General features: G+C 63.9%; 1 protein-coding gene across 1 annotated transcript in view; it reads left to right on the plus strand.

Annotated features, from left to right (window-relative positions):
• NCOR2 (nuclear receptor corepressor 2) overlaps nucleotides 1-24857 on the plus strand; it is a 210539-nt gene that overhangs the window by 116875 nt on the left and 68807 nt on the right. Inside the window, exons 11-15 of the mRNA XM_046641374.1 lie at nucleotides 2061-2233; nucleotides 2976-3069; nucleotides 5686-5864; nucleotides 9233-9287; nucleotides 11441-11539. Coding sequence (XP_046497330.1) covers nucleotides 2061-2233; nucleotides 2976-3069; nucleotides 5686-5864; nucleotides 9233-9287; nucleotides 11441-11539 — 600 coding nt within the window. The remainder of the gene's footprint in view (nucleotides 1-2060; nucleotides 2234-2975; nucleotides 3070-5685; nucleotides 5865-9232; nucleotides 9288-11440; nucleotides 11540-24857) is intronic.

Genomic DNA, 24857 nt, shown 5'->3' on the forward strand with positions numbered 1-24857 from the left:
TGGTGATGGTGGTGATGGTGGTGATAGTGGTGATGTGATGGTGATGATGGTGGTGATGGAGAGGGGGAGGAGAGGAGGAGTTGCATGAGTGAGAGGCTTGGGGTGGGGTGACCTGTGGTCACAGGGGCGCAGCCGCCCTGTTCCTTTTCCTCTGCAGATTCTTGCTCCTGGCACCCCGCAGACCAGCTTAGCTCTGCCCTGGCCTCTTGGGTGTGAGTGAGTGTGTGTATATATGTGTGAGTATGAGTGTGTGTGTGGTGTATGAGTGTGTGTGAGTGTGCAGGCGCATGAGGATGTGTGTGTATATGTGTCAACGTGAGTGTACGAGAGTGTGTGTTATATGTGTCAACGTGAGTGTACGAGAGTGTGTGTGTGTGTACATATATGTGAGTGTGAGATTGGCTTCCTCCCTAGGAAGTGGGACCCCCCATGGGCCCCCGCTGAGCAAAGTCTCTGCTGCGTGGTGGCGGGGCTGCAGCCCCACAGTGTGGGGGCCAGTGCCCCAGCTGTCAGGGGACTGAGAGCATGTCCAGTGCAGTGGACGCAGCGCAGGCGACAGCAGGCGGCATGGTGGTTAGATGTAGAGGGGACTTCTCTGTTGCCACTGTCCTTAGAGCTGCTCGGGTCTTTGTGCCCAGTGCTTGGGGTCAGGCAGCCTGGCCAGGTGTCCCCTTGTGGGCGTTCCTGCCTGTGTCCCTTTGCTCTGCCTGGCCGGCCGGCCCTGCTACAGATCCACTGGCCACTGGGCAGAGAACCTGCGGTGTTGGCCTCGCTTGTCTTCACCGGGAACTGCGTTATTTTCCTCTGCTGGTGTCGTGAGGTCTTGTCACCTTTTCCCATGTGTTCTTGCTCTCATTCCTCAGGCCGAGGCCCCTCTGGTGGGTCGAGAGCGCAGGAGGGGCCTGCTCTGATGGTGGCGTGGGCTGGTCCCTCTGTGCTTGTCCCCTCCCCAGAGGGGCTCTCCAGGGCACATTGCCACGAACATGTGTGGCCTCGTCTGCCCTGGACCCGCGTCTCAACCTCCACCAGGTTCTCGGAGCAGCCCACCTACGTGTGGGGCCCCCAGGAGCTGGGGGTTGAGTTCTGCTCCCCACCAAGCTGGCCTAACCGCCCCTTGGGGGCCATCACGCTGCTGGCTTAGTGAGGACCAAGGTCACGGGTTGCCTTGGTGGGAAGCTGAAGTCCGGGATGGGGCGGGGTGTCTGGCACGAGGACCAGAGAGGGGTTTTCTGATTGTGCCGCAGTGTCGAGAGGGCGTTCAAGCGAGACGCCCAGACCGTGCCATCTGTCTACCGCAGCTGTCAGAGATGGGGAGATCGGGCTCTCGTGGCAGCCAGGCACTCCCCGCCTGCTCAAGGTCCAGGTCACCTTGGAGACGTGGAAGCCGGGCAGCTACGTTCTGGGGTGGGCTAGGCTGGGGTCTTTTCTCTGAGGCCGTACAGCAGGTGGCCCTGTGGTTAGATGTGGAGAGGGACTTCCTTGTCCTGGACAGACGGCAGCTCGGGTCTGCACATCCAGTCCCCGGGCCTGGGAGCAGGGCTGAGCCTGAGGCTGGGGAAGGAGGGGCTGTTCAGAAAGCGGGTGCTCTCCGGGGCCGCCCCGGCCGGGCAGACATCTGGAGGTGCGCTGTCCCACACGGTGTTCTGCAACGATGGGATGGTCTCTGTGTGTGCGTCCACTGCAGACAGTAGCCTGGCCACATGTGGCTGCTGCGCTCCAGAAACGTGGCTGGGGGATCAGGGCTCTGAGTTCTAAAAGTTCCCTAATTTTATGGGATTTGAACTTAGCCACATGTGGATGAGGACGCCTTGTGTGAGGCTTTTCCGGAGGGAGGCCAGGCGGGCGGGCCCTTAGGGCAGCCTGGGGCTTTCCTTCAGCAGCGCGGGGCTGCCTGGGTCTCGGCGTGGTTGTGCGTGTGACTGTGTGTGACCGTGTGCGTGGGGGCGTCCAGCCTGCCTGTCTGCCCATGTGGCTGTGCACAGCGGCCTGGAGCCAGGGAGTGGGGTGTCCAGACGCAGGAGGAGCCGTGTGGTCAGGCCCCACCATGCTGTGCCTCCCAGGAGCAGAAGTTCTGCCAGCGCTATGACCAGCTCATGGAGGCTTGGGAGAAGAAGGTGGAGCGCATCGAGAACAACCCCAGACGGCGGGCCAAGGAGAGCAAGGTGCGCGAGTACTACGAGAAGCAGTTCCCCGAGATCCGCAAGCAGCGCGAGCTGCAGGAGCGCATGCAGAGGTGAGTAGGGGCCAGGGTCTCACTTCCTCCCGCCCCCCTTTCCCTTCCGCTGACATCTGTCCAGGACCTGGCTCAGCTTGAGGCCTTGTCAGCACAACAGCCCTGGCCGGTGTGAGATGGGGAGCACAGCGGGGTCTCAAGCTGGTGGCCCAGGGGCCGAGTCCGTCCCTCAGGGCCTGCTTGGCCTGGATGCTTATTTGAAACTTAAGTACGTCTTGGTGGAGCGAGTTCTCCTTCCCGCGTGCCACGGCTGCTGCCTGCCGGCCTCGTTCACCTGACGGCCCCACAGCCCCTGAAGGCAGCTGAGTTTGAGACCCCTGGTGTGGGTGAAAGGGGCAAGGGCCGCCTGGCTTGGAAGCGGATCAGGATGCTGGGTTCATGTGGTGGCCGTGAGGACTCCGTGAGACCCTGTGAAGGCTTGCCCGGCGCACAGTCGGTGTTCGGTGATGCGTGGTTGTGGTTTCCAGGTGTCACAAGTGCTCCTTCTCGGCCCCGGGAACTGGGTGCCACTTTGTCCCCAAGTTACAGGAGGGGAAACCGAGGCACAAATCCCACGAGGCAGAGCTGAGATTTGAACGTGGATCTCTATGGCTGGTGCTCCTGAGTCAGGGTGGGGGCCCCGTACCTGGGGCCGACCGTGGGGGTGTGGGAGGCATGGCCTGGCGCCTCTGGGGAAGCTGTGGGCTCAGGTCTGTGCCACGGCACCTGCTGCGCGTCCTGAGTGTGTCACTTTGGTCTCCAGCAGGGTGGGCCAGCGGGGCAGCGGGCTCTCCATGTCAGCCGCCCGCAGCGAGCACGAGGTGTCGGAGATCATCGATGGCCTCTCGGAGCAGGAGGTACGGCCACGGCCCCGAGACGGGGGTGGGGGCCTCAGCAGGAAACGGTGTTCACCCCGAAGTTGAAATCAAGGGGCTTGGCCCCAAAGGGCGGGCAGAAGCGACGCAGGGTGTTGGGGAGGAGCCGTTGCCCGTGCCTAGGCCTGAAGGACGAGTGGAGACGGGCGTCACCGGGCCCTGGAGGACGGGCCGTCTGGCAGGACGAGGCAGGGAGGGAGCTGGAGCATTAGCACCCTTGCTCCCCCACCTCCCGCCTCCTTTCTGTGCCCCCCGTTGGCCGAGCCGACCCAGGAGCCAGAGGGCTGCGGGTTCCAGGTCTGCCTCTCGGGGCCCAGAACACGGGCGGATGGACTGTTCCCACACACCAGCTGTCCACGTCCAGCAGGCCGGGACCTTCCACTGGGACCCCAGCCTTGCCAGCTCAGCACGGCCTCTGTCTCCCCAGGGGCCTCCTGGCGGGGCCTGGACAGCTGCAGTTCAGCCTGGGGTCCTTGGCTGGGGTCACTGGGGTCCAGGGCTGGCCAGGAGGCAGAGAGAGGAAGCGTCTGCTCCTGGGGAAGTGCTGGTGCTGGCCTGGCCCCTCCCGGGTCTCAGAGGTCAAGCATCTGACGTGCCGGTCCCCCCACCAGCTGTGTTCCCGATGCAGGGGGTGCCTGGAAGAAGGAGGGATGCGTTCCTCCTCCCCGGGACTTCTGTCCAGATGGCACGGGTTGTGGCTCCAGCTCAGTGCAGGAGCCACGAGCTGCACGTGGCTGTTTAAAGTGAAATCAAGTAAAATGAGATATGATTAAAAATTCTCTTCCTGGGTTGCACCAGCCACGTTTCAAGTGCTTGGTGGCCGCATGTGGTTCATGACCCCCACGCTGGACAGGGCAGGGAGTGGACACCCCCGTCGATCGCTGTGGAGCCCTCCCTGGGAGAGCGCTGCTCCAGGCGCGGATTCTCAAGCTGGACAGGCTTCAGAGTTCTGGGGGGCTGGGCGCCTGGTTTAAGTGGAGGTTTCCTGGGCCCCCCAGAGAGGTTCTGATTTGGCCCGTCTGGGCGGGGCCCAAGGATCTGCATTTTTACCAGGCCGCCTGCCCGATTCTGACGCGGGTAATTCAGACTATGTGGCCCGTGAAAAAGCCTCCGTTTTAACACTTCGCATGATGGGTCCCTGTTCTGAGCACCGTTCAGTCCACAGAAAGCAGAACTCCGAAGCCTTTGCTCACAGCCACACCCACGGCTCTGCCAGCGCCCGGCCGGCCGCTGCTGTGGCCTTGTGCACGTCCCACGGCTGCCGCATGTGGGGGCGGTTTGCCCACAGAGCCGGGGGTGGCTGTCTCCCTTGTGTTCCCCTCTGGATGAAGGGCGCCTGGCGTCGCGGCTGACTCAGTGTCCCCCTCCCCCCGACGCCGGAGGCCCACTTCCCCAGGTGCTGGCCGCAGGAGGATGCAGCCGCCCCGTCCCCGGGGATGTTGTGGGGTGGCGTTCAGGGGAGATGGGCATAAGGGGAATTCAGGGCAGAAACTTCACCTCAGGTTCCCGGGAGGGTGTGGGGAGGGGATGGGGCTGGGAGAGGGGCTGTCCGTCAGTCCCTCCGGAGCTTTGGGCAATCATGGCTCACGCCCAGTATGGAGGAGGCAGGAAGGCAGCCCATCGGAGGGCCGAGCACGGTCCTGCCTGGGGGAAGTGCTCCTGTGGCCGTGCCTGCAGTCTGCCGTCGTTGGGTTTCTGGGCCAGCGGAGGAGGACGGGGGCAGTGTCGGTGCCGGGGTGGGGGTGGGGGGTGCCCAGGTGTGGGGAGGCCCAGGCCTCGGTGGGGACCCTTCTCCCAGCGGGGGACTCAGGGCTCTGCCCCTGTTTTGCTGCCCGTTCCTGTTTGGATCGTGGATGGGGATTGGAGAGGTGGGATGTGGGAGGCTGGGTGGTGGGTCCTCTGAACGAGCTGACCTTGGCTGGGCCTGGCCCTTGCCTGCCTGCCTGCCTGCCCGCCCGCCTCCGGAGATGGGTAATTAATCGCTAGTAATGGGCTGGCTGCAGAGATTTGGGGAAATGAGCACAGCTGAGTGGTGGCTCAGGGCCTCTTAAGAGCCATCCCGATGCATTATGAGCGAGCCGGCTTGGCTCCGCCGTGGGCAGCCGGGCAGGCCCGTCCCACGTGGGCACACGGGCAGGTGCTGATGCCAGGGCTGGGGCGGGTAGTTCTGCAGTCTCCCGGCTCCCCTCCCCTGCCCTGTGCCCTCTGAACCTGGGCGGCTGGGCCCTGTCTGCCCAGGTGGTCGGCCCGCTGGGCTGAACATCTCTCCTGCGGTGTTGATGGCGCTCACGTCTCCAAAGGGCAGATTGATGGCTCGCTGTCGCTGCCACGCTCTGTGCTGAACTTAGAGCTCTGCCCACCCTAGACCTGCCCGGGCTGCCTTTCAATTCTCCCTCCCCCGCATGGCTATATCTTTTAGCTCATCCTTCTCTTTCTCTCTGGTTTCTCATTGTCCCGCTCTGGGTCGGAACATCTGTTCCCCCCAGGCCTCACCTGGGTCCCGAGGGCCGGTGGGACCCCCCTCCTCCCCAGCCCTGCCCCCCCGTCTCGTCTCCCGCTGTCTCAGCCGGGCCCTCTGTCTTCTCCCTTTCCCGCCAGAACCTGGAGAAGCAGATGCGCCAGCTGGCCGTGATCCCGCCGATGCTGTATGACGCCGACCAGCAGCGCATCAAGTTCATCAACATGAACGGGCTCATGGACGACCCCATGAAGGTGTACAAGGACCGCCAGGTCATGAACATGTGGAGCGAGCAGGAGAAGGACACCTTCCGTGAGAAGTGAGTCCCCGTGGTCAGTGTGATGCTCGCTGGGCCACCCCAGACCCCTGGACCGGCTTGCTGGGACCGCGTGACGCGTGGCCCCGAGCCGGGGGCTTCAACACCGGAAGTTTTGCTGAGTTCTGGAGGCTGGAGGCTCAAGAGCAAGGTGTGGGCGGGGTCGGTTCCTCCCGGCGCTCGGAGGGGTCCGTTCTCTGCCCCCTCCCGGCCCCCCGCGGTCCCCAGCAGGCTGTGTCAGTCCTCGGCTCATGGATGATGGTTCCATCTCCGCCGTCTCCACGTGGCATTTTCTCCCGTGTGTCTGTGTCTTCTCCTCTTGTGAAGACCCCACTCACACTGGATGCGGCCCACCCACTCCAGCGCGACCTCGCCTTAGCTAATTGCATCTGCAAAGCCATCGTTTCCGAATGAGGTCATACTCGGAGGTTCCGGGTGGACGTGAAATTTGGGGAACACTGTTCAACCCAGTGTAAGGGCGGCCTCATGGGAAATGGGGCCGCATTCATCAGAACAACGCGGAGGAGCTGGAGGCTGGACTGAAGCCTGGGGAAGGGATGTGGCTGGTGGCTTTGGGGTTTTCATTTTTCTTTGAAAGTGGCTATTCTCGAGCCCGTCCTCTATCCCTGACACTATGCGAATGTGCTCTGGGTTTTGTGCGTTTGTCCGTCTTATCCCTCATCACAGCGTTGCCGTGGCCATCCATTACACAGGTGAGGAAACGGGCTCAGAGAGGTTAAGACACTTAACAAAGGCCACACAGCTTGCCGATGGAGGAGGCAGGGCTCAGCACAATGGAGAGGCTTGTAAGGGAGGGGATGTAGCCGGGGTGGGGGATGGGGGGGAGGGGGGCTGGCTTTGGAAAGCAGAGGCGGGGCTGAGACACCAAGAGGTGGAGCCTGTGGCTGCCCAATGGAGAAAGCGCTCCTCTCTGACCAAACTCAAAGGTCGTGTCCCAGGGAACCGCATCCCGAGCATGAGCGCCGCTCAGGATCCAGAACCCCCGTGAGGCAAGAGGGTGGGAAACTGAGGCACAGGCGGAGGCCTCGGTGCTTGGCCAGGAGGACGCGTTGGAAACAGGCTCTGCCCCCTCAGCCGTGGGGCCTCCCCTCCGCCTCTGGAGAGGGCCGCATCGCCAGGGGACTTTCTTGAAAGGAGTTGACCGTGTCTCAGCCGCCTGCCGTGGGGCCTGGGCCGGCTCTGACTTTGCAGGGTCGCGTGGCCTGCAAGTGCCAGGCCGGGTCCTGGGCATGGCAGGGTGCGTTATTCCGGGCAGACCCAGGACTCGGAAACCAGGAGGAGCCGAAGAGGGTCTGGGGTGGGAAGTAACATTGCGTAGAGCAGCTCTGCTGGTGCAAACGCCCAAACCCGCAGGGAAATAGAGGACGCGGGAGGGGCGTGCCTCCCCCGGCTCCCGCCATCTGCCCAGGGACTGCCGCGGGGGCGTCGGGGTTCCGCTCAGAGACGGACCAGCCGGTTCCGCGGCCCCTCTTTCCATCCTCGCGATCGCGGGCGTGACTGTTCCGCTGTCACATCCAGTCCCGAGTACGAGGAGGAGCTGTAGCTCGCAGACGCCAAGACTGACGGTGGCGTTAGGGATTTCAGTTTTCTGTGGTACCTTTGATGTTTTTATTTATGCTTTCTTAAAAAAAAAATGAGGTGTTTCTGGGGTGCTCTCTGTATTTCAGTCTTTCTGGAGGTGTCGTGTTGCTATTCTGACTTAGTGATTTCACCCTCTGTTAACGTAGTAGCTGCAGGACAGGGCACCCAGGCTGGGCTGGTGTCTGCTGGGGCGCAGCATGGCAGCCCTTGTCTTTCAAGGAGTGCGGTCCTGGGGCGGCCCGGTGGTGTAGTGGTTAGGTTCATGCTCTGCTTCGGTGGCCCAGGGTTCGCAGGTTCAGATCCTGGGTGCGGATCTAGCACATCAAGCCATCATGTGAGGTGTCCCACATAAAATAGAGGAAGGTTGGCACAGATGTTAGCTCAGAGACAATCTTCCTCACCAAAAAAAAAAAAAAAGAGTGTGGTCCTGGTGGTGGTCTCATTTTCAGCAGAACCGGTAGCACTCAGGCCTTTGAAAATCCTGTGCTGGTGGTGTGGAGGTCCACTGCTTGATGGCTTTGTGACCTTGAACAGCCGCTTCCTCTCTCTGAGCCTCAGTTTCCTCATCTGTAAAACGGATGTAGCGGTGGCGCTCCCTGGTGTACCTGTTGCGGTAAATTCTCAGTAAACGCTGGTCGAGGATGTAGGTGGCCATGGGAGAGGGGAGATTCCTCAGTTTGGTTCCTGGTCTCCTGGGGCCCCATCTCTGCTTGGGGAAACCCCGAGGAAGGCATGTGGGGGAAGGAAGTGTCACCGGGCCAGGAGAGGGAGGGGGAGGGAAGGACTCTGTCTGGAAGACAAGGGCGTGAGGCAGTCCCGGCCTTGCAGGCTGTCTGAGGCGGGATCCCGGGCGGGGAGGCCTGCCCTCCGACTCTCAGCTTCCTCTGGGAAGACAGACGCGGCCCTTCCGGATTCTCCAGTGTCTGGTAGGGGAGCAAGGGAGGGGCCCGCTGGCCTCTGGCCCGATCAGCTAGGGGGCCGGATGCTGGCCCAGGCTCTCTTGGGGGGCCCTGGGGCCCCTGCCGCACCAGCAGCCACTTCTCTCCCCAGGGAGGCTGTGGGACGGGGGCACGTCGTGGGGACGGCCGGGCCGAGGCTGGGCCTGGGCCAGCGGCTCCACCCAGCCTCCCTGGGGCCCAGGCAGCCGTGACCCACATCTGCGCCCCCCTGTCCGCCTGCTCCTGTGGCCCTGACATTTCAGCCCGGCCGAGCCATGTCCCAGCCATTCTCCCGGCTTTGCGGGAAGCCGCTTGGTGGGGCGCCAGCTCCCCGCTGCCCCCTCTGTTTCAGTCCCTTTTTGCTGCCTCTCCGTGGGCACTCAGGGCCTCTGCTGCCCCCTCTCCTGGGAGGCCTGGCGGCCTCTTGGCCCTGACCTCTGACCTCGTGGGTGGGGGCCCCGCGTAGGCTGGCCGAGGCCCAGCCTCCCAGACCCGCCAGAGACAGAAACAAAAGCGCGTTTCAAAGGGGGGTCCCTACCGAAGAGCTGCATGGCGTGTCCTCATTTTTCCTGGAAGCCGCCTCCAGCAGGACAAACAAATATATTTTCAAAGGCGCTGAAACCAGTGACTCACTCCGAGGAACGCCCTCTCCCTGCCGGCCGGCCCGCCCGCCGCAGCCCTTCCCACAGCCCTGGCCGCCGGCTCGGGCCATCCGAGCGGGGCGGCGCCCACCAGCGGGCCTGGAGATGGCAGGCGCCCGCGAGCTCGGCAGCCGCCCCGCCCGGCAGCCCCCCTCGGCCCCGGCTCACGCCCGCCCTCCTCTCCCCACAGGTTCATGCAGCACCCCAAGAACTTCGGCCTGATCGCGTCATTCCTGGAGAGGAAGGTGAGTGCCCCCCCACCCCCCGCCTTCTCCTGCGGGCAGCCGCTCCGCCGGGCCTGACACCCCCTGCCCCACCTCCCCCCATGGCAGCAGCTTGTCCTTGCCTGTCCGTCCTGCCCCCCCATCCCCAGGAGAAGCAGCCACAGGCCCCGCCCCAGCTTCCTGGCCTCAGGGCGGAGTTCGGGCTGGGAAACCCCAGAGAGCTGGGTGCCAGGTCTCCCTGCAGCCGGCGCTTGGCCGTGGCGGGAGCTCCTTGCAGGTCGGGCACTGGTTCTGGAAGCCACGCTGCACCTGTGTCCCAGTTAAGGCTTCATGGGCAAGATGGTGCCCTTCCAGGCTGGACGGGGGGCCTTTCCAGGTCCCCTGATGGTCACTGTGTGTTTCTCACACCCCTGAGGCCAGGCCAGGCGTGTGCCCGGCGAGTCCCCATCCTCTTTGGACAAACGTTCCCTAGAACCGATGCCTGAACCCGATCCTGCCCGCGGACCCGGCCTGAGGTGGGGTCCCTTTTTGCTCCAGCTCCCCCTTGGCAGGTAGACACAAGGCATCCCCAGAGAACGGTGACGCCCCCTGCGTGTGCCCACAGGGCTGGGCGGTGCCCCAGAGGCCACAGGTGGGGAGAAGCTGGCTCAGGGGCCAGACGTGGCCCTCTGCTGGAGTCGGCCCTTGGAACCCCACGTCACATCATGGTGTGGAAGGGAAGGGCCCCCCACGAGGGTCTGTCCGCTGGGGCTGTGAGCAGTGTCCCCCTCAGCCACATCTCTCAGAGTCGAGCGTCTCTCCAGCCCCAGCCTGCAGATGCCCTGTGCCCAAGGCCGCATGCTCCCTAGCTGCGGGGGGCGGCCGGAGCAGGAGCCAGCCGCTCCATTGAGAGGGGGCGGTTGTTCCCGGCACCTGCCCTTAAGAGCTGATGACTGCAGCAGGAGGGGGGTGGGCCGTGGGGCAGCAAGGCCTCCCCCGGCCCGAGGATGGCGCAGAGCAGCCCGATGACCAGCCTTTCTCCAGTTAGCGCCGGCTGCCCGCTCAGGCGGGTCCCCCGGGCTGGAAGCATGGGCTCAGGAGGGGGTTGTGAGCAGCATGTTTGGGAACCGAGAACAGAGGCCTCCGTGCTGGAGAGTGAACTTGGTGGTGGTGTTGCCGAGAGGCCGCCCAGGCTGACTTGAATAGGGCTTCCAGAAGGGTCTGAAGCAGGGGCAGGCCTGTCCTGATGGGGAGCGAGGCCGCCGGCAGGGCAGGGGCTCGGTGGACCGGCTGGCTGGTCCCGTCTGCAGGGGCAGCTCCCACTGGGGGCCAGACCGCCGTCGCCAGCGCGGGAGCATGCCCTCCTGAGTTGTTCGAGGGGCACTCGACCCCCACGTTGCCCACAATATGTGTGTCTGGCTCCACGACGTTTCTCTGGAATGCGTTGTGGGTTGGGGTTGTCCGGGGAGCAGCCCCGTTCCCGATGGATCCCGGGGGAGGATGAGGACGGGGCTGGAGGCCCTCAGGAAGTGGCCCCCTCGGTGGCTTCCCGGCCTCGCCCCACTCTGAGTGTCACCAAAACGTGTTATATAGTGTCAGTGATGGCCACCAATGTGAGCAAGCGGCCAGCTCGACCCGGCCCCTCGGCCACAGTGGCGGGCTCATTGCCGTGAGGCTGGCTGCTTTCCCAGGGTGCCCTCTTACTGTCCCGTTTGGATGGGATGTCGGGGTTCGGAGAGGGCCGGTTGCTCACTCAGCAAGTGGCGGCTCCCGGACTCAGACCAGGTCCACGTGGAGGAGACAAGCCGTGAACGGTCCGGGAGATGGAGAGTTGCCCGGGGACCTTAGTCAGGCTGGGTCCACGGAGCTGGGAGGACGCGGCTCAGGGCCCCAAATACCAGGGAGGCAGAAGCTGGGGTGACAGAGAGGACACCCCAGACCGGGTGGGGGCGGCGTTGAGTTGCCCAGCTGGGAGCTGGAGGCCTTGTGCCCCCGGGGCTGGCAGACGACAGCTCCGTGCGGGCACCGTCCCAGGTCCTTCCCGTGTTTACCTGTGACCTCTCCGGGTCCCCGTGACAGCTCTGTGCTGTGAGTGTGCCCCTCACACAGGTGAGAAAACCGAGCCGCACAGAGAGGTTGGGAGCCTGGCCGCGGTCACCTAGCAGCCGGCCCCCTGAGCGCCCTTCTCCCCGCAGACGGTGGCCGAGTGCGTGCTTTATTACTACCTGACCAAGAAGAATGAGAACTACAAGAGCCTGGTGAGGAGGAGCTACCGGCGCCGCGGCAAGGGCCAGGTGAGAGGCGGCTCCCAGCATGCTCAGCGGCTGTGGGTGTGGCCGGCTGACATCCCCGCGTGATGCTCGGCAGTGACTGCCTGGGTTTGGGCCCCGAAGTGGCGGCCGGGACGCCCTCTCTGGGGTGGGCTGCCCACCCCGGCAGCAGAGACGAGAGCTGGGAGAAAGGGCCACTTCCGTTCTCAGCATGGAAAATTCTAGAAGTCCCGGCTTGGTGACCCGTGGTCCCTGTGGGAGAAAAGGCCACATTCCCAGAGCGAGGGCTGGGTTCCCAGGACGACTTGGGCTGGCCCACAAGCTTAACATCTGAAGTTTCAGGAGTTCTTTGTGTTTATTTTAACGAACATTTGGGAGAAAACCATAACAGTACTGCCGCCTGCGGTTTCTCGCTTGGGATGCGGCTGGACTGTTCAACTTAGAGCAGGGCTTGGCTGACTGTGGCCCGCCGCCTGTTTTTGTGAATAAAGTTTTATCGATGCACAGCCACTCCTTCGCGTAGTCGCGCTGTGGCAGCTTTCCAGCTACAACCGTTGAGTTGAGCTGCGATTGAGTTGAGCTGCGATGACAGAAGCGGCGGAGCCTTTTATTTACTCTCTGATCCTTTGCAGGAAAGGTCTGCCTACCTCTGAGTTAGAGGGGAAAGAAGATGGTTTAACAAAATATTCAGTAAATAATGTGAAAGACGCCGGGGGGTCAGCAGCACACGTTTTAAAGGGGCTCCTGGGTGCTCGCGGCTTGGGCGACGGAGTGAAGGGGGTTGTGTCCCCTCCAGGCTGCTGGGAATCGGCCCAGAGCAGGTTCCGGGAGCGCGAGGCGGGAGGAGGTGGGCCCGTCCACAGGCGGAGGGCTTGGCCGCGCTGCTCTGAGACGCTGGACTGTGGCTGGGGAGGCGCGTCCTTCCCAGGGCCTCGCCGGGGGCCCCCTGGGGGGAGTGGCGCAGGCCGGTGGGCGTGAGCTGGGGTGAGAGATCGGACCCTGAGGTCATCTTTGGTGGGTGCCCCCTGACATTGGGGTCTCCGAGCTCCCCCTGGGCGGCCCGCCTTCCTTTTCCCAGCCTGGCGAGGGCAGGACTCTGAGGGCGTCAAGTTAGCCATCACCAGTGGGGTCTCAGTGTCCGCTGAGATCAAGTCCCACAGCCTGTGACGGGTTGGTCCACGCGGCCTCCTAACCCGCACGCCGTGTCTCCTTTCTTGCTTTCCGGGGACTGTGCGTCAGGTACACGGGCCGCTCTCCTGCTGGCTAAGCCTCCTGGGAGGAGGAAAGTGAACTTGTTGACGGGGGGCGTGGGCAGCCCCTCACCGTGTTCTGAGTATCGGGCCAGAACCATCAGGACCGAGCATCGGCCCTCGTTGGCCCGGATCGTTGAGGGGTGGCTGCATTTGGTTTGTGGATGGGTTTTCCTCTAGAGCTTTGTGTAGCCACAGTTGGCCAGCTAACAGGTATGTAAAACCGAGGCTTCCTGGCATGGAGCTAGTTAATTCCCAAGACCGAGCTGTGGCGTTTTAGAAATTGAAGTGCATTCAGGAATTATTCCAGACTGAGAGGCAAACACTCAGGTAAATGCCAGGCAGGGAGCATAAATATCCTGAGACAATGAGAGGCAGGAGGGAGTGGTGGGGACTGTGGCAAAGTAGATGGGGAGCTAAAGGCCTTAGATTTATTTTAAAAACATTGTTAGGCATTTGTTGAGCGCCTCCTGGGTGAGTTCTCTTGCTAGTCTCCCCAGTTCCCCCTATGCTGCCTTTGTGGGGGCCCTGTGGGTGGGCTCACGAGGCTCTTCCAGGTGGCTAGGCTGGGGGACCTGGAGCAGAAAGGGTTCTGAGTCAGGTGGCAGGAGATGGGGCCCAGCCCCTCATTCTCTGCTGGGAGCCACGTTTGCACAGAGGGAGGTGAAGACGGTGTGTGTTGAGGTCGTGTAAGGAGGGGTTATCCCTGGACGAGTCCAGGGGTGGGGTGCCCCACATCTCTGGTCCTGGCTGCCACACTTTTTGCTTTGTGGCATTAATGCCTGGCTTGTCGACTCCTTTGTCCACGGGACGTTTGTGTGCTGGGCATGGGGCTCTGTGCTGGTTGTATAGGCCAGGTGGACACAGGCGGTTCCCAGACAGCACGCCAGTGGGCTCCAAGGAGTGAGGGCCCCAGAGATGAGCTTGAGGAGCAGCCCCTCGGGTGGACAAGGATGGAGGTGAGGGTGTCCTGGGCAGAGGGCACGGCAGGTGCAAAGACATGGGGGCCTGGGTGAGAGGACGGTGCCCCCAGAGTCTTTGGGACGGGGGTCTCAGTTTCCTCCAGGGCTTGAATGAAGGGGTGGAGAAACATCATGGGACCCTCCTTCTGTTGCTTGTTTGATGAGTAAATAGAGATGTTTCTCTCCTCCGTGGAGAACAGAAGTGTGACCGTGCTGATAAATGACAGCTCGCACTTGACTCTGTGTCCATGGGAGGCAGTGGGGAGTGGTGAGGCCTGTGGCTAACTAGAGAGCTTGTACCACATGTCGGCTCCAGCTGACTCTTGGCCGGGTGGCCTTGTTTTACCAGATCTTCTGATTTTCGTTCATGAGCTGGAAATCTGGATTTATGTGAAATTGCCTGGTTTTTGAATCTTAGGTCGTGTAAAAAACGATAACAATAAAACACTGTGTAGGCTGAATAACTCACATTTGCTCTTGGAATCTGTCCTCAGCCTCCAGTGTACGACATCTGGGTTAGAGCGTGGTCCGACTAGGGGAAGAGGTGACGAGGGGATTGTGTGACTTGGGACAGAGGCCGGGCCTGGATGGGCCCTGGGGAGCCTGAGAAGTCTTATAGGCGAGGAGTCATGTGTTGCCTCCTTTCCTCTGGGTCGTCCTGGGTTAGCCGTGGCATCGGCAGCGCTGAGAGACGGGGCTGCTCTGCTGACTCTGACCCCCTTTCAAGCTGGTGGCTCCCAGGATGGAGAGAGGACGCCTCTGAGCTCTGCCCCCTGCGGGAAGGGGGAGGAGAGCTGGGTGGGAGGGCCGTCTGCCTGGGAGAGGCCGTGTCCTTGGGGCTCTCCTCCCTCAGCCAGCCGGGCTGCTAATGAGGTGCCGGCGCGCTCCGGGCTCTGCCAGCCCCGGAGATTTACGCAAATCCTGGGAGGGCTTCTGTGCCAGGCGGAGCCACTGCCCTCACAGCCACCCACCGGCCCTGATTGTAAATACGGAAGAAGTGGGTCAGCCTGTGCATTCACTTGGGGCTGTAGCTGCCCTCTGCCCCGTGACAGTGAAGTAAACAGCAGGCGCAGGCCCCCAGCCCCTCATGTGAATCTGAGGTGCAATGACCGGAGCCAGCCTGAGCTTTCTCTCCTTGGTTTTACAAGACCCGTGATGCCGCTGACAGATCTCCCCATGGGAAGGGTGGGGGCTCCCGCGGCCTGCAGTGGGGGCATGGAGATGGAGGGCGCAGGGGCGTGGTCTTCAGGGGCTGATCCTGTGAGCAGACGTGAGGCAAGCAGGCAGACCCTGTGCTCCGTGTGGCCAGAAGCGCCCGGTGGGAATGGGCGGGAGGGTGGCTCACCTTGGGCCGGAGCCGTCGCCCTCTGCCTGGGGTGCACGGGGCACCGATGACAGCACTGCTGTCCCAGCCTGTGTCTGACCCACGCTCGGCCCACCCCTGGCAGCTCAGGATGTGGGATCAGGCGGGAATCCCAGGCCGCAGGGGTCCCTGCCCTGTGCCACCATCCCTGGCAGCCCGCCCCGGGTCATTTGTCCCCGCTTCTCCCTCCGACCCTGCTCTACTTGTGGGCTTCTGGGTGCACAGCACAGCCTTTGCGCCTTGTTTCCTTGGGCCACCACAGGAAGACAGGTAACCGGCGGTTCCCAGCAGCGGAGACGTGGAGGCCTCAGGGCGGGGCTTCAGCTGCAGGAGGGGCCCCGTCTCGGCACATCTTCTCGTGGGACGGAGGCCAAGCCAGCAGTGGGGGTTGTACTTCTTGAGGGGAGCAGCTCAGGCTCGCTCCACCTCCTGGGTCCCCCTAGTTTGGGAAGCGGATGTAGGTTGTCTCAGCTGATCTTCACTGGACCCCTTGTCGGGGGGACACTGGGAGGCCAGGGAGGCATCGGAGTCCTGTCGGCTGCCTGGGCTGCCCGGCCCTGCGCGGTGAGGGGACGGCGCTGCTGCTGACCACCAGGGTGGTGGTGATGATGATCATGGTGGTGCAAACAGCGACAACGATGGCGACGTTCGCTCCGTGCCGGCTGTGCCTGCCGGGCTCTGTGCTCAGGGCTCCGTGCGTTTCAACGCTCAGCAGCTTCGCGGGAGAGGCCCTGTGCTTGCGCTCGCTGCACACATGAGTGACAGAGGCCAGGGAGGTGAAGGAGCTCCCTGAGGAGTCTGAAGCGAGTGGCAGATTTAGGGGCTGGGGGGACCCCAGTGGTCCCGTCTACAGCGTTTCGGCTGAGCAGCAGGCCTGGGTGACCTCTCGGCCAGCTGCATTGTTCCGTCTGTGCAAGGCTCTGCCAGATCCTGGGGCAGACGGGGCTGCGGGTGGGACGTGCCCGGCGGAGCCCCATGTGGGCCTCGGCCCCCTCCCCTATCTGTGTCTGCGTCTCCTTGCACTGGGACCGTGCCTCTGCCCCTGGCCCCCGGATGCCCCTGGCTCCTGTCTCTTTCGGAAACCCTTTGCCGCCCGCACCGCGTGGTCCCTGCAGACACAGAGACCTGCCTTCTCTCTGGTCTGTCCTTTGTGCAGTCTCTCCAGCACCCCCGGCCCCGTGCCCGTCCCCCCAGCCGCAGGTGGCCTGTGGCCGCAGAGGCCGTGGTGCCTCCCTGTGGTCCTGGCGTGGTTCTGGTGTCCTTGGGGCCATGCCAATGCTGAAGACTGCCACGAGGGGCCATCGGCCCGGCAGATGCCCCCAACGGGCCCTCCAGCCTCATTTCTTCAAGGTCAGTCCCCACTCCCCCACAGAGGAGTTGATGCACCATCTTGTGTGTCCACCCAGGGGCATTTATTGAGTGCCTACTGCATGTCCGGGCTACAGGGCTTTACCTGAGAGCCACATCAGACCTCGATCCCTCAGGCAGTCAGAGCGAGGGCGCCAGCCGAGCCCACCCCCCTTGACACCTCACAGACCGAGCCGATTAAGAGCCATTGAGGTAGACTCGAGGTGGTACTTTCGAGGGGTCGACGAGTAAGCACAGCGGCCCCTCTCCAGCCGGATGATCCGCTGGCCCCTGTGGAAGGTGCGCTTCCCGAGTTGGCTGCTCATGGCCCACGCCCAGAGATGGGAGTGCCTCCATGGCCTCCCCAGTGCCTCCCCTCACCGTTCCTGCCTCCAGGGATCGCAGTGGGTCGGGACGAGGGGAGGCTGCCTCAGGCTCTGGGCTCAGGGGGCCGAGGCCTGAGGTCGTGTTTCGACCATCCCCTGGTGGTGCACACGCTGTTGGTCTGGGCCCCTCCCAGCACCTGGCCCAGGGGGTGTTTACTGGGCAGGTTCCCGGGAGAGGGGATGGGAGCGGGGTGGCAGAAGGGGAAGTTGAGGCGACCATCCGGGGGTGCTTTGGAGCTGGCATGGCCCGCCGAGGTGTCCTCAGGTGGCTGAGAGGGCCCGGCCTCAGCCCACAGGCGGAGGGCATCAAAGCAGCTGGGCCGTGAGCCCTTTCTAAAAGGGGCCCAGCCAGGCCGTCCTGGGGGCATTCCTGCGCATCTGCACACTGCCCATCACAGGGGTCGGAAACTGCCGACCGCTTAACCACGGCATGTGCTGCAGATGCCGCCCCATCTGTTCAGGTGACAGCTGCTTGTCACTCACCCACACCATTTGTCTGTCGTTCAGCGGTCGCGTCTCGAGAGCGCAGGGGTTGTAAGAGTGGAATATGGGACTCCTTGGTGAGAAGCTTTGGCCCTCGGGCGACCTGCTACCCCACGGGAGGACAGGCCCCGTGTGTCCACTGTCCCGCAGCCGGCCGAGGCAGGGGATGTGTGCTGGCCATTCAGAGTGCCAGGATGGCCTTGTTTACCAGAGGGTGCTGTCCACCTTCCGGAAGCTTCTCTGTATTCTGAGAGGGAGACGCAGGCGCAGTCCTAGACTTTCGGGATGCCAGCCCCTTCGCGTCCAACGCCAGCCGGACCCAGGCGCCTGAGCTCCGGCAGGTGAGGGCCGAGCCCCTCCAGGCCCCCGGCCCCCGAGGCCCGGCCCGTGAGGCTGGTGAGGCTGGCTGGGCTGAGGCCCGAGCGTCCTCTTCCCGGGCTGAGTCGCCGGCTGAGTGGGGGCCGGCTCGGAGCCCTGGGTGACGGCACAGTGGTTTGTAGTCCATGATTCACGGACGGAGGGGCCACATTATCCCGACTGACTGCAGAACCGGAGCCCAGGAATGCTGTGGTCAGTCGTCGGCCCAACTATGCAGACCGGCAGGGCGTCGAGAATGTGAGGCTCAGGCGGGCCAGCAGTGAGCGTGGGACGGCTGCCGGGCCGCCCGGTGGTGCTGCTCGGGGGGCCACGCTGCGGAGGGGGTGTGTACCCCAGGGTGAGCGCTCCCGCTGGGCTCGTCCAGCCCCAGGGTGGTGACCGCGTAGGGGAGGGGGCAGCTGGGGAGCTGGCGGGGTGGGTCTCCTTGCAGCCGCGTGATCTGTGGTCTCTTCCCACAGAGCCGGGCGCGGGGACGGGAAAAGTCTGTGCCGTCCAGCCTCCCGGGCTGAGGGGCGACGTCCAGGGCGGGGCCGCTTCCTCCCTCGTGCTCTCTGGTCTCTGTGTCCTGTCGCTGCGTCCACTTCCCCACCTCGGGCCAGGCTGCAGCCCCCGCGTCTCCTGCACGTTCCCGGGTTCATCACCCTCTGTTTCCCTGTGTCTCTCTTTATCCCAGCACACGGCTGTGTCCGAGTTTCTTTCTCTGTCCTCCTCTCTCTCCCTCAGCTCTCTTTGGATTTCTCCTCTCTGTCTCTGTCTCTGACTCTGTCTCTCCCCTCCACCCACATCCCTTCTCCCGTGTATAAGTCTTGTCTCTCACGTTCCTTCGTCTTCCTCCTCTCTCTGATCCTCTTCCCAACCCCCTCCCCAGCCTCCTCTCCCAGCTCCTTGCCAGGGACAGGTGGCCTTGTTCCGGTTGCTGTGCGCTCCAGAGGCCTCTGTGCCCCGGGCAGCTCTCATGGGGGACAGTGTGACCGGGAAGGCATTCCAGGGCAGGACCAGCCGAGCGCCATCCACGGGGGAGGGCAGCCGCTCTGCGGTTGCTGCTGGTTCCCAGGGCCTGGCCGCCCCCCGGGCCGATGAAATCACTTGCCCCCTCTCCATGGTGAAGTCTGGCAGGGACGTGTGGCAGGCCAGACACAGGCCACATTGCCTCCAGGTTGGGCTGTGCTTTCCTGGCCGAGTGGGGGACGTGAGCACTTGCATCCTGTCCCAAACCGCTGTCCAGGCTGGGGGGTGGGGGAGGGGGGCTCCCGCCTGGGGGTCAGTCTGACTTTCCTGGGCGGCCAGGCCTGCAGGAGGCGGCTGTTTCCGCTCTGCTGGGGGCCCAGTGGGCGGGGCGGGCTGTGTCCAGAGGCAGGGCCCCATCCAGCAGATGGCCCTGGTCCCTGCCCAGCTTCGTGCTCAGTGGGGGATCCGTGGGAGGCTCCTCAGACCCCCAGACAGGTCCTAGGACGCTGTTCTCCGGAGGGCGGTGAGCGGGCAGCTCCCGGAGGTGCGGAGGCCAGGCTCCAGGACCTGCATGTTTCGGGGGAAGATGCACATGGCCTTGTCGCAGTTGGGGATGTGGTGGCAGGGAACCTGCGGCTCCCGCCAGCCCACCTGAGCAGCCCCATGGAGCAGGTGGCAGGGCAGAAAGATGTGAGCTCCACCCGGAGGGTGCACGTGCGTCTGTCGGGCCCCAGGTGAGGGCTGTGGGTACTGACAGACCTCTATCCCGACCCCCTGAGCTGGGCCGGGAGTCGGGGACAGCTACCAGAAGAGCAGCAGCCGCAGGGGCCTGCGCCAGCGTGAGCCGCCATAGGAGCGGCTCCGGCAGGCTGACAGCCAGCCGAGCGCCCTGGCTGGTGGGGCCCATGTTTGAGTCCGTCTTGGTGTACCTGCACAGTACCGACATTCTAGGTTTTTCCACAGTGAACCAAACAAATGAGGTCCCCAGAGCTGACACGCCCACGTGGGAGAGGACAGCACACGAGGAAATTAGCATGATGACCTGTCGGGGTGGGAAGCTGGAGTGGGAGGCAGCTGATGGCAGTGGGTCAGGGAGCTGACCCCGAGGCTTCTCTGGGGAAGTATGATTTGGGCCCAGAGCTGAGCGATAAGAGGGACCTGGCCAGGCAGAGGACACAGCAGGTGCAAAGGCCCTGAGGCGGGAACACAGGTGGCATCTTCCAGGAGCAAGGTAGGCAGGGACTGGACCTTGTGGTGTGGCCCACTGATTTTACCCCAGGTGGCAGGACAGGATCAGACAGATGCTTCAAACAGAGGCTTGGCTGCCGTAGCCACCCGTCTGCTGTGGAGGCAGAAGGGGCGTCATGGTACGTGTTCCATGTCGCTCAGGTCCTGTTGACACGTCTATTTGCAGTGGAGCCCTGGGAAGTGTTTACAGGCAGCTCCCCGGGAGCAAGGGCCCGATTCCTAAGGCTCCTGCCACGCCCCATTCCAGGCCACCGCGGAACTGGGAAGGGACGCGTGTAGCATGTTACATCCTATTTCTGAGCCGGGGGTGCAGATCACAGCCGAACGTAGTCAGATAATTGGGGAGGGAGGCGTTCTGAGTGCTCAGCAGCTCCGTTTTTACTGTCGTCCTTGAACCGTAGGCGTGGGTGGAGCTGGTAGTGACGGGCTGACTAAGGACGGAGGTGGAGTCTGCCCTCATGGCCGGTGTGGCGGCTCCAGCACACCCCCGCCTGCATGTCTGTAAAAGATGGCGGACAGGGCAGGACCCCGCCTGCGCTTCCCCAGGAGGCACGGACGGACTGGATGGAAGGGGAGGGCCCAGTGTAGGGAGGGGCAACCCACAACACCCTGTGTCTTGGCTCTGACCTCTGACCCCACTTCTCCCAGCCCTGGGCTCCTGGACCCCCTGCCGCCGCAGCCAGGAGATGGAGGGTGCCAGGAGGGCAGGCCCCGCTTGAGAGTTGCTCCCTGCAGCCCCTTGCTCGTAGTACATGCTCAGTAAAGTGTTTGTTGAGTGAATGAACGAGACCGTGCTGTGGGGGGTGTGGCTGGGTCTTGGGGAGATCTCCAGACATGTGAGGACCGACCGTGTGAGCACTGAGCTCAGCAGCTCCCACCCATGTGGCTGGCGCCGCCTCCCCCGCAGCTACCCCGCTGCCCGGAAACGGGGCGGGACACGTGCCTCCCACCCCACCCCCACCTTCTGGAAGAGCCGGCGGGACACCACTCGTGTTCCTGAGCACAGGCGTGAAGCCGCCCTGTCCCGGGTCGTCCGGCGAGCGCAGCGGGAGCCTCCAAGTCGGTGTGCTCTGCTCGTGCCGGTCCCCTCCCTGAAACGTCCTCTCTCGTCCCTCTGCCCAAAGCCTGTAGGGACTTGGCTCGGGGGCTCCTGTGCTGCCGAGGGGTCCTCCCTGGTCCCCAAGGTGCGGGATGACTCGCCGCCCCGTGTGTGGCGTGCCGCGCCTTCTTAAGTGCCCTTACCACTCAGCCTCACTGCCCTGTTCGAGTTCCTTCTCTTCGTCCACTGAACTGCCAGCTCCCTGTGTGGCTTGGTGTCCTCAAGAACACGACCCACGGACACGTGGGTGGTGTAGTTCGGCTTAAATGGGGATGAGGTGGAGCCTGTGATCCCCTAGCCCAGGGTGGGAGGCAGAGTACTTGGCTGTAGGATCTTGCTTAGAAAATGCTCTGTGACGTTGGGTGAGTTAATTAACCTCTCTGTGTCTCTGTAGTCTCATCTATAAAGCAGAGGTGATACTCAGGTTGTTGGGTGGACTCAGTTGACAGGTATGAAATGAGAGGACGGCCTCAGCAAGTGTCTGTCATGCCCAGCAGGCATTTGTTGTTGTTACTCGTGTTGTTTTCCACGCCGCCTCCGCTCTGGGCCTTGGGCACCGCACAGGCTGTCACAGGCTGCTTGTCCAGCGCTCGGCGCTCGGGAAGCAGGGTCCCTCAGGGACTTGGCCTGATGGCTCTGGCTAACCAGAGACGCGGTCAGGGTTTCACAGAGCCCGTGCTGTGGTTTGGAGGGACGTTCCCAACCGAGCGCTGGGCATGGAGCCCGTGGCCGGCCTGCCCGTGGTGTGTGTGAGAGGCAGAGGGAGACCCCTGTGAGCTCCGGGGCCATCTGAGACTGTGGGTTTGGCTTCTGGTTCTTCTGCCGGGTCCGCAGGTGGCACCACTGCCGAAGCAGGGTCCTGGGCGTGCTCTGTGGAAATGCAGTCTCGGGCCCGCCCTGGGACCCCGACTGGGAATCTGCATTTCCCAGTGTCCCCAGGTGATGCGTGCGCATGACCCGGCTGGAGCAGCACTGGTCTGGGGCAGGGGTGGGCAGACGGCTCAAGGGCGAGGGCCAGCTCCACCGCCACCTGTTTTTGTAAATAAAACAGCGACACCCATTTGTTTGTGTCTTGGCTGCTTCCATGCTACAAAGGGCAGGGCTGGGTCGTTGTGACAGAGACGGTGGACCAGTTGCCCTCAGGAACGTCCCGCCCGGGCCTCGCAGGGAAGTTCGCCGGCTCCTGGTCTGAAGCGCTGGTTCTCAGACTGGGCCGCTGCAGGAATGGCCTGGGGACCGCTGCTCGTGAGCCTTCGCACACGGCGGGCACGGGGGCGGGAGTGTGACCCAGGGCACTGGCCGGGGGCCGGGAGAGTGGGAGGGGGCAGGCGAGGGTGGTGGGGATGGCGGGAGCAGGACCAGGCCAGCCAGGGTCAGTCAAGGTGAACTCCAGCTCCAGTGTTGAATCCTGGCACTGCTGTCACTCACCTGCTCTCTGCCTCAGTTTCCACTTCTGGTACGGGGGAGTTTTACGGGGGTCGGTAAAGGAGACGACTGCAGTATGGAGACAGGGCCCACATGTGGCCGTTTGTGTTTAGTGCTGTGATGTGGGCCCTGAGTCAGGGAGGGGGTGACGGGCCGTCCAGGCCGGTTGGGGCTCAGAGAGCCTTGAGTGGAGTTCAGGGCGGGCTCGGCAGAAAGGGCGGGCAGGGATGCCCGCAGAGCCCTGCCCGAGGCCCCCGACGCTGGCCTGGTGGTGTCGGGTGAGTCTCTGTGGGGGTTTGGGGACACGGGTCACCCTGCTGCCCCTGGGCCGTCAGCTTCCTCCCTCAGAGCCCATGGGGCTCTCTGAGCCTCGGTTTCCCTCTGCGGGGTGGAGCCGTGATCGCTGCCCTTTGCCGCCTGCCGTTGCTGAGAACGTTAGTGGGGTGTGTTTGCAAGGAGCTCGGTGTGGCGCCGGGGAGGCCGGCCCCGTGATGAGCCCCCCGGTTGCCGTGAACGTGGCTGTTTTCCTCCTCACTCTCCTCCTCAGCGGGCGGAGCTGGGGACAGAAGCCCCGGCGGCATAGGGCAGCGCCGGCCTCTTCCCGGGGGGTCGCCGGGGACTCGGGCTCCGAGGGTCAGGAGGAGGGCAGCGGCTTGGAGCCGGGCGGGCGCGCAGCCCTTGGGAGCTGGGGGCGCTGGCGGGGGCTGGGGGCGGGGCAGTGCTGCTTGGGCCCTGCTGAGTGGTGAGCCGCGTCTGCTGGCCACGCCGGGGCAGACAATGGCCTGCCTGCGGCCCAAGGATGAGCTCCCAAGGGGCAGGGAGACCCACCCGCCTGGACCCCCGGGATGAGGGCAGGTACTCCAGGAGGGTGGCCGGGAGTCGGGCCATGTGGCCACTGGTGGGGGGGGACAGCAAGAGGAGCTTCGAGTGAAGCTGTGGCCAAGGTGGGGGGGGGTCCCAGGGGGTGCCCAGCTCCCTGCATTGGAAAGCCCAGGCCCCAGGCGGGTCCCGAGTGTGTGGAGGCCGGGCCTATCTTGACAGGTGCCCATGGCAGCCACGCCAGGTGGCTCATAGGGCGGGCATGCTTCCCGCCCGGCCACGCCGTCTCCGTCCGCCACCCTGGGTCCTGGTCCTTGAGCTCCCATCAAGCCGAGCAGGCACACCATGTTGGAACAAACCGGAAAACCTGTCTGACCGGCTCCCACCTTCCAGGCCAGCTCCCAGACCTGCTTCCCATCGGGCGAGAGGCCACGGCCCTGGCCATGGGCAGGTTGCGCTCCAGTGTTTGAGGGTTTTGGTGGTGGTGGACAGGCCAGTTCAGGGCCACCAGGCCACCTGTCAGAATCGGCAGTGACACCGTGGGGGGAGAGGCTGTTGTGCCCGCTGCCTCTCCTCTTGTGGAATTGAGGGGTTTCCTGGGGGGTGGGGCCGACCCGAGCCAGAGGTTCCAGGGTGGACGCTGCTGTGGCATCAGAGAGCCTGGGGTCCCCGCGGACGTGCAGACCCTTTCTCTGCACCCAGCATCCCCAGGGTGCATGCGCCTGCCCCTGGGCCCTCGCATCCGGAACCATCAGTCCCGGCAGCAGCGGGTCCTGGCGGGGTGCAGGCCGGGGGCCTTGTGCGCTGGGTGGGCGCAAGGTGGGGCCTTGTGCGCTGGGTGGGTACGTGTCTCTGGTGCGGAGGGAGGATGCAGGGAAACGGACCCCCTTCTCCTCTGCTGGGTCTCTTTCCTTGGTTTGAGAACGGTGTGACTGGGCCCCAGGACACACTGAAAGGCTTTCCAGCGGGTTGGGTTTCATTTCACTTGGTTCAGCGGGACGGAAGGATGGTCTGGTCTGGTAGCTGCCCGATGAGGGAAATTGGGGGTGGCCAAGAGAATCGGTGTGCGCTCGGAAAGAAATCAGTCGGGACAGAAAGGAAGTCGGGCGGCGGTGCGGGAAGGAGCCGGCTGCCCCAGCTTCCTCCCATGTCCTGGTGAGGGCAGGGTCAGTGGCCGGTGTGGTTGGGCCAGGCTGGCCAGTGCCCGCCTCCCTGCCCCGCCCGCTCGGAGGTGATGAAAGAGAGGCCTCGAGCCCCTTCGATGCCCCTGGGCTGCTCCTCCCCTCGGGGACGGAGGTGAGAAAGGGGCCAGGCCAGCAGCAGCAGGAGAGGCCCTCATCACCGCTGCAGCACCTTGGACGGGCCCGGTGAGCCAGACACCCCCGCTCCTGCCCATTGTGCAGACGTGGAGACAGGCCTGGAGAGGCGGCCTGGGCTGTGTGGGGGGCGGGCGGGGCTGGGGCATTGGGGGTGCGCCCCAGGCTCCCCAGGCCCCTCCCGAGGTGTTGGTGGCTTCTGCTGCGCTTACATGCCCATGCCAGATGCTGTTCTAAGAGCTCTTTATGAGTTTCCTCACTTTAGCCTCCTGGGCCCTGGCTGAGGTGTAGGTGTGCTGAATACCCCTGCTTTAGAGG

This window comes from Equus quagga, chromosome 15 (genome assembly GCF_021613505.1).
Source record: "Equus quagga isolate Etosha38 chromosome 15, UCLA_HA_Equagga_1.0, whole genome shotgun sequence".
Classification (NCBI taxonomy): Eukaryota; Metazoa; Chordata; class Mammalia; order Perissodactyla; family Equidae; genus Equus; species Equus quagga.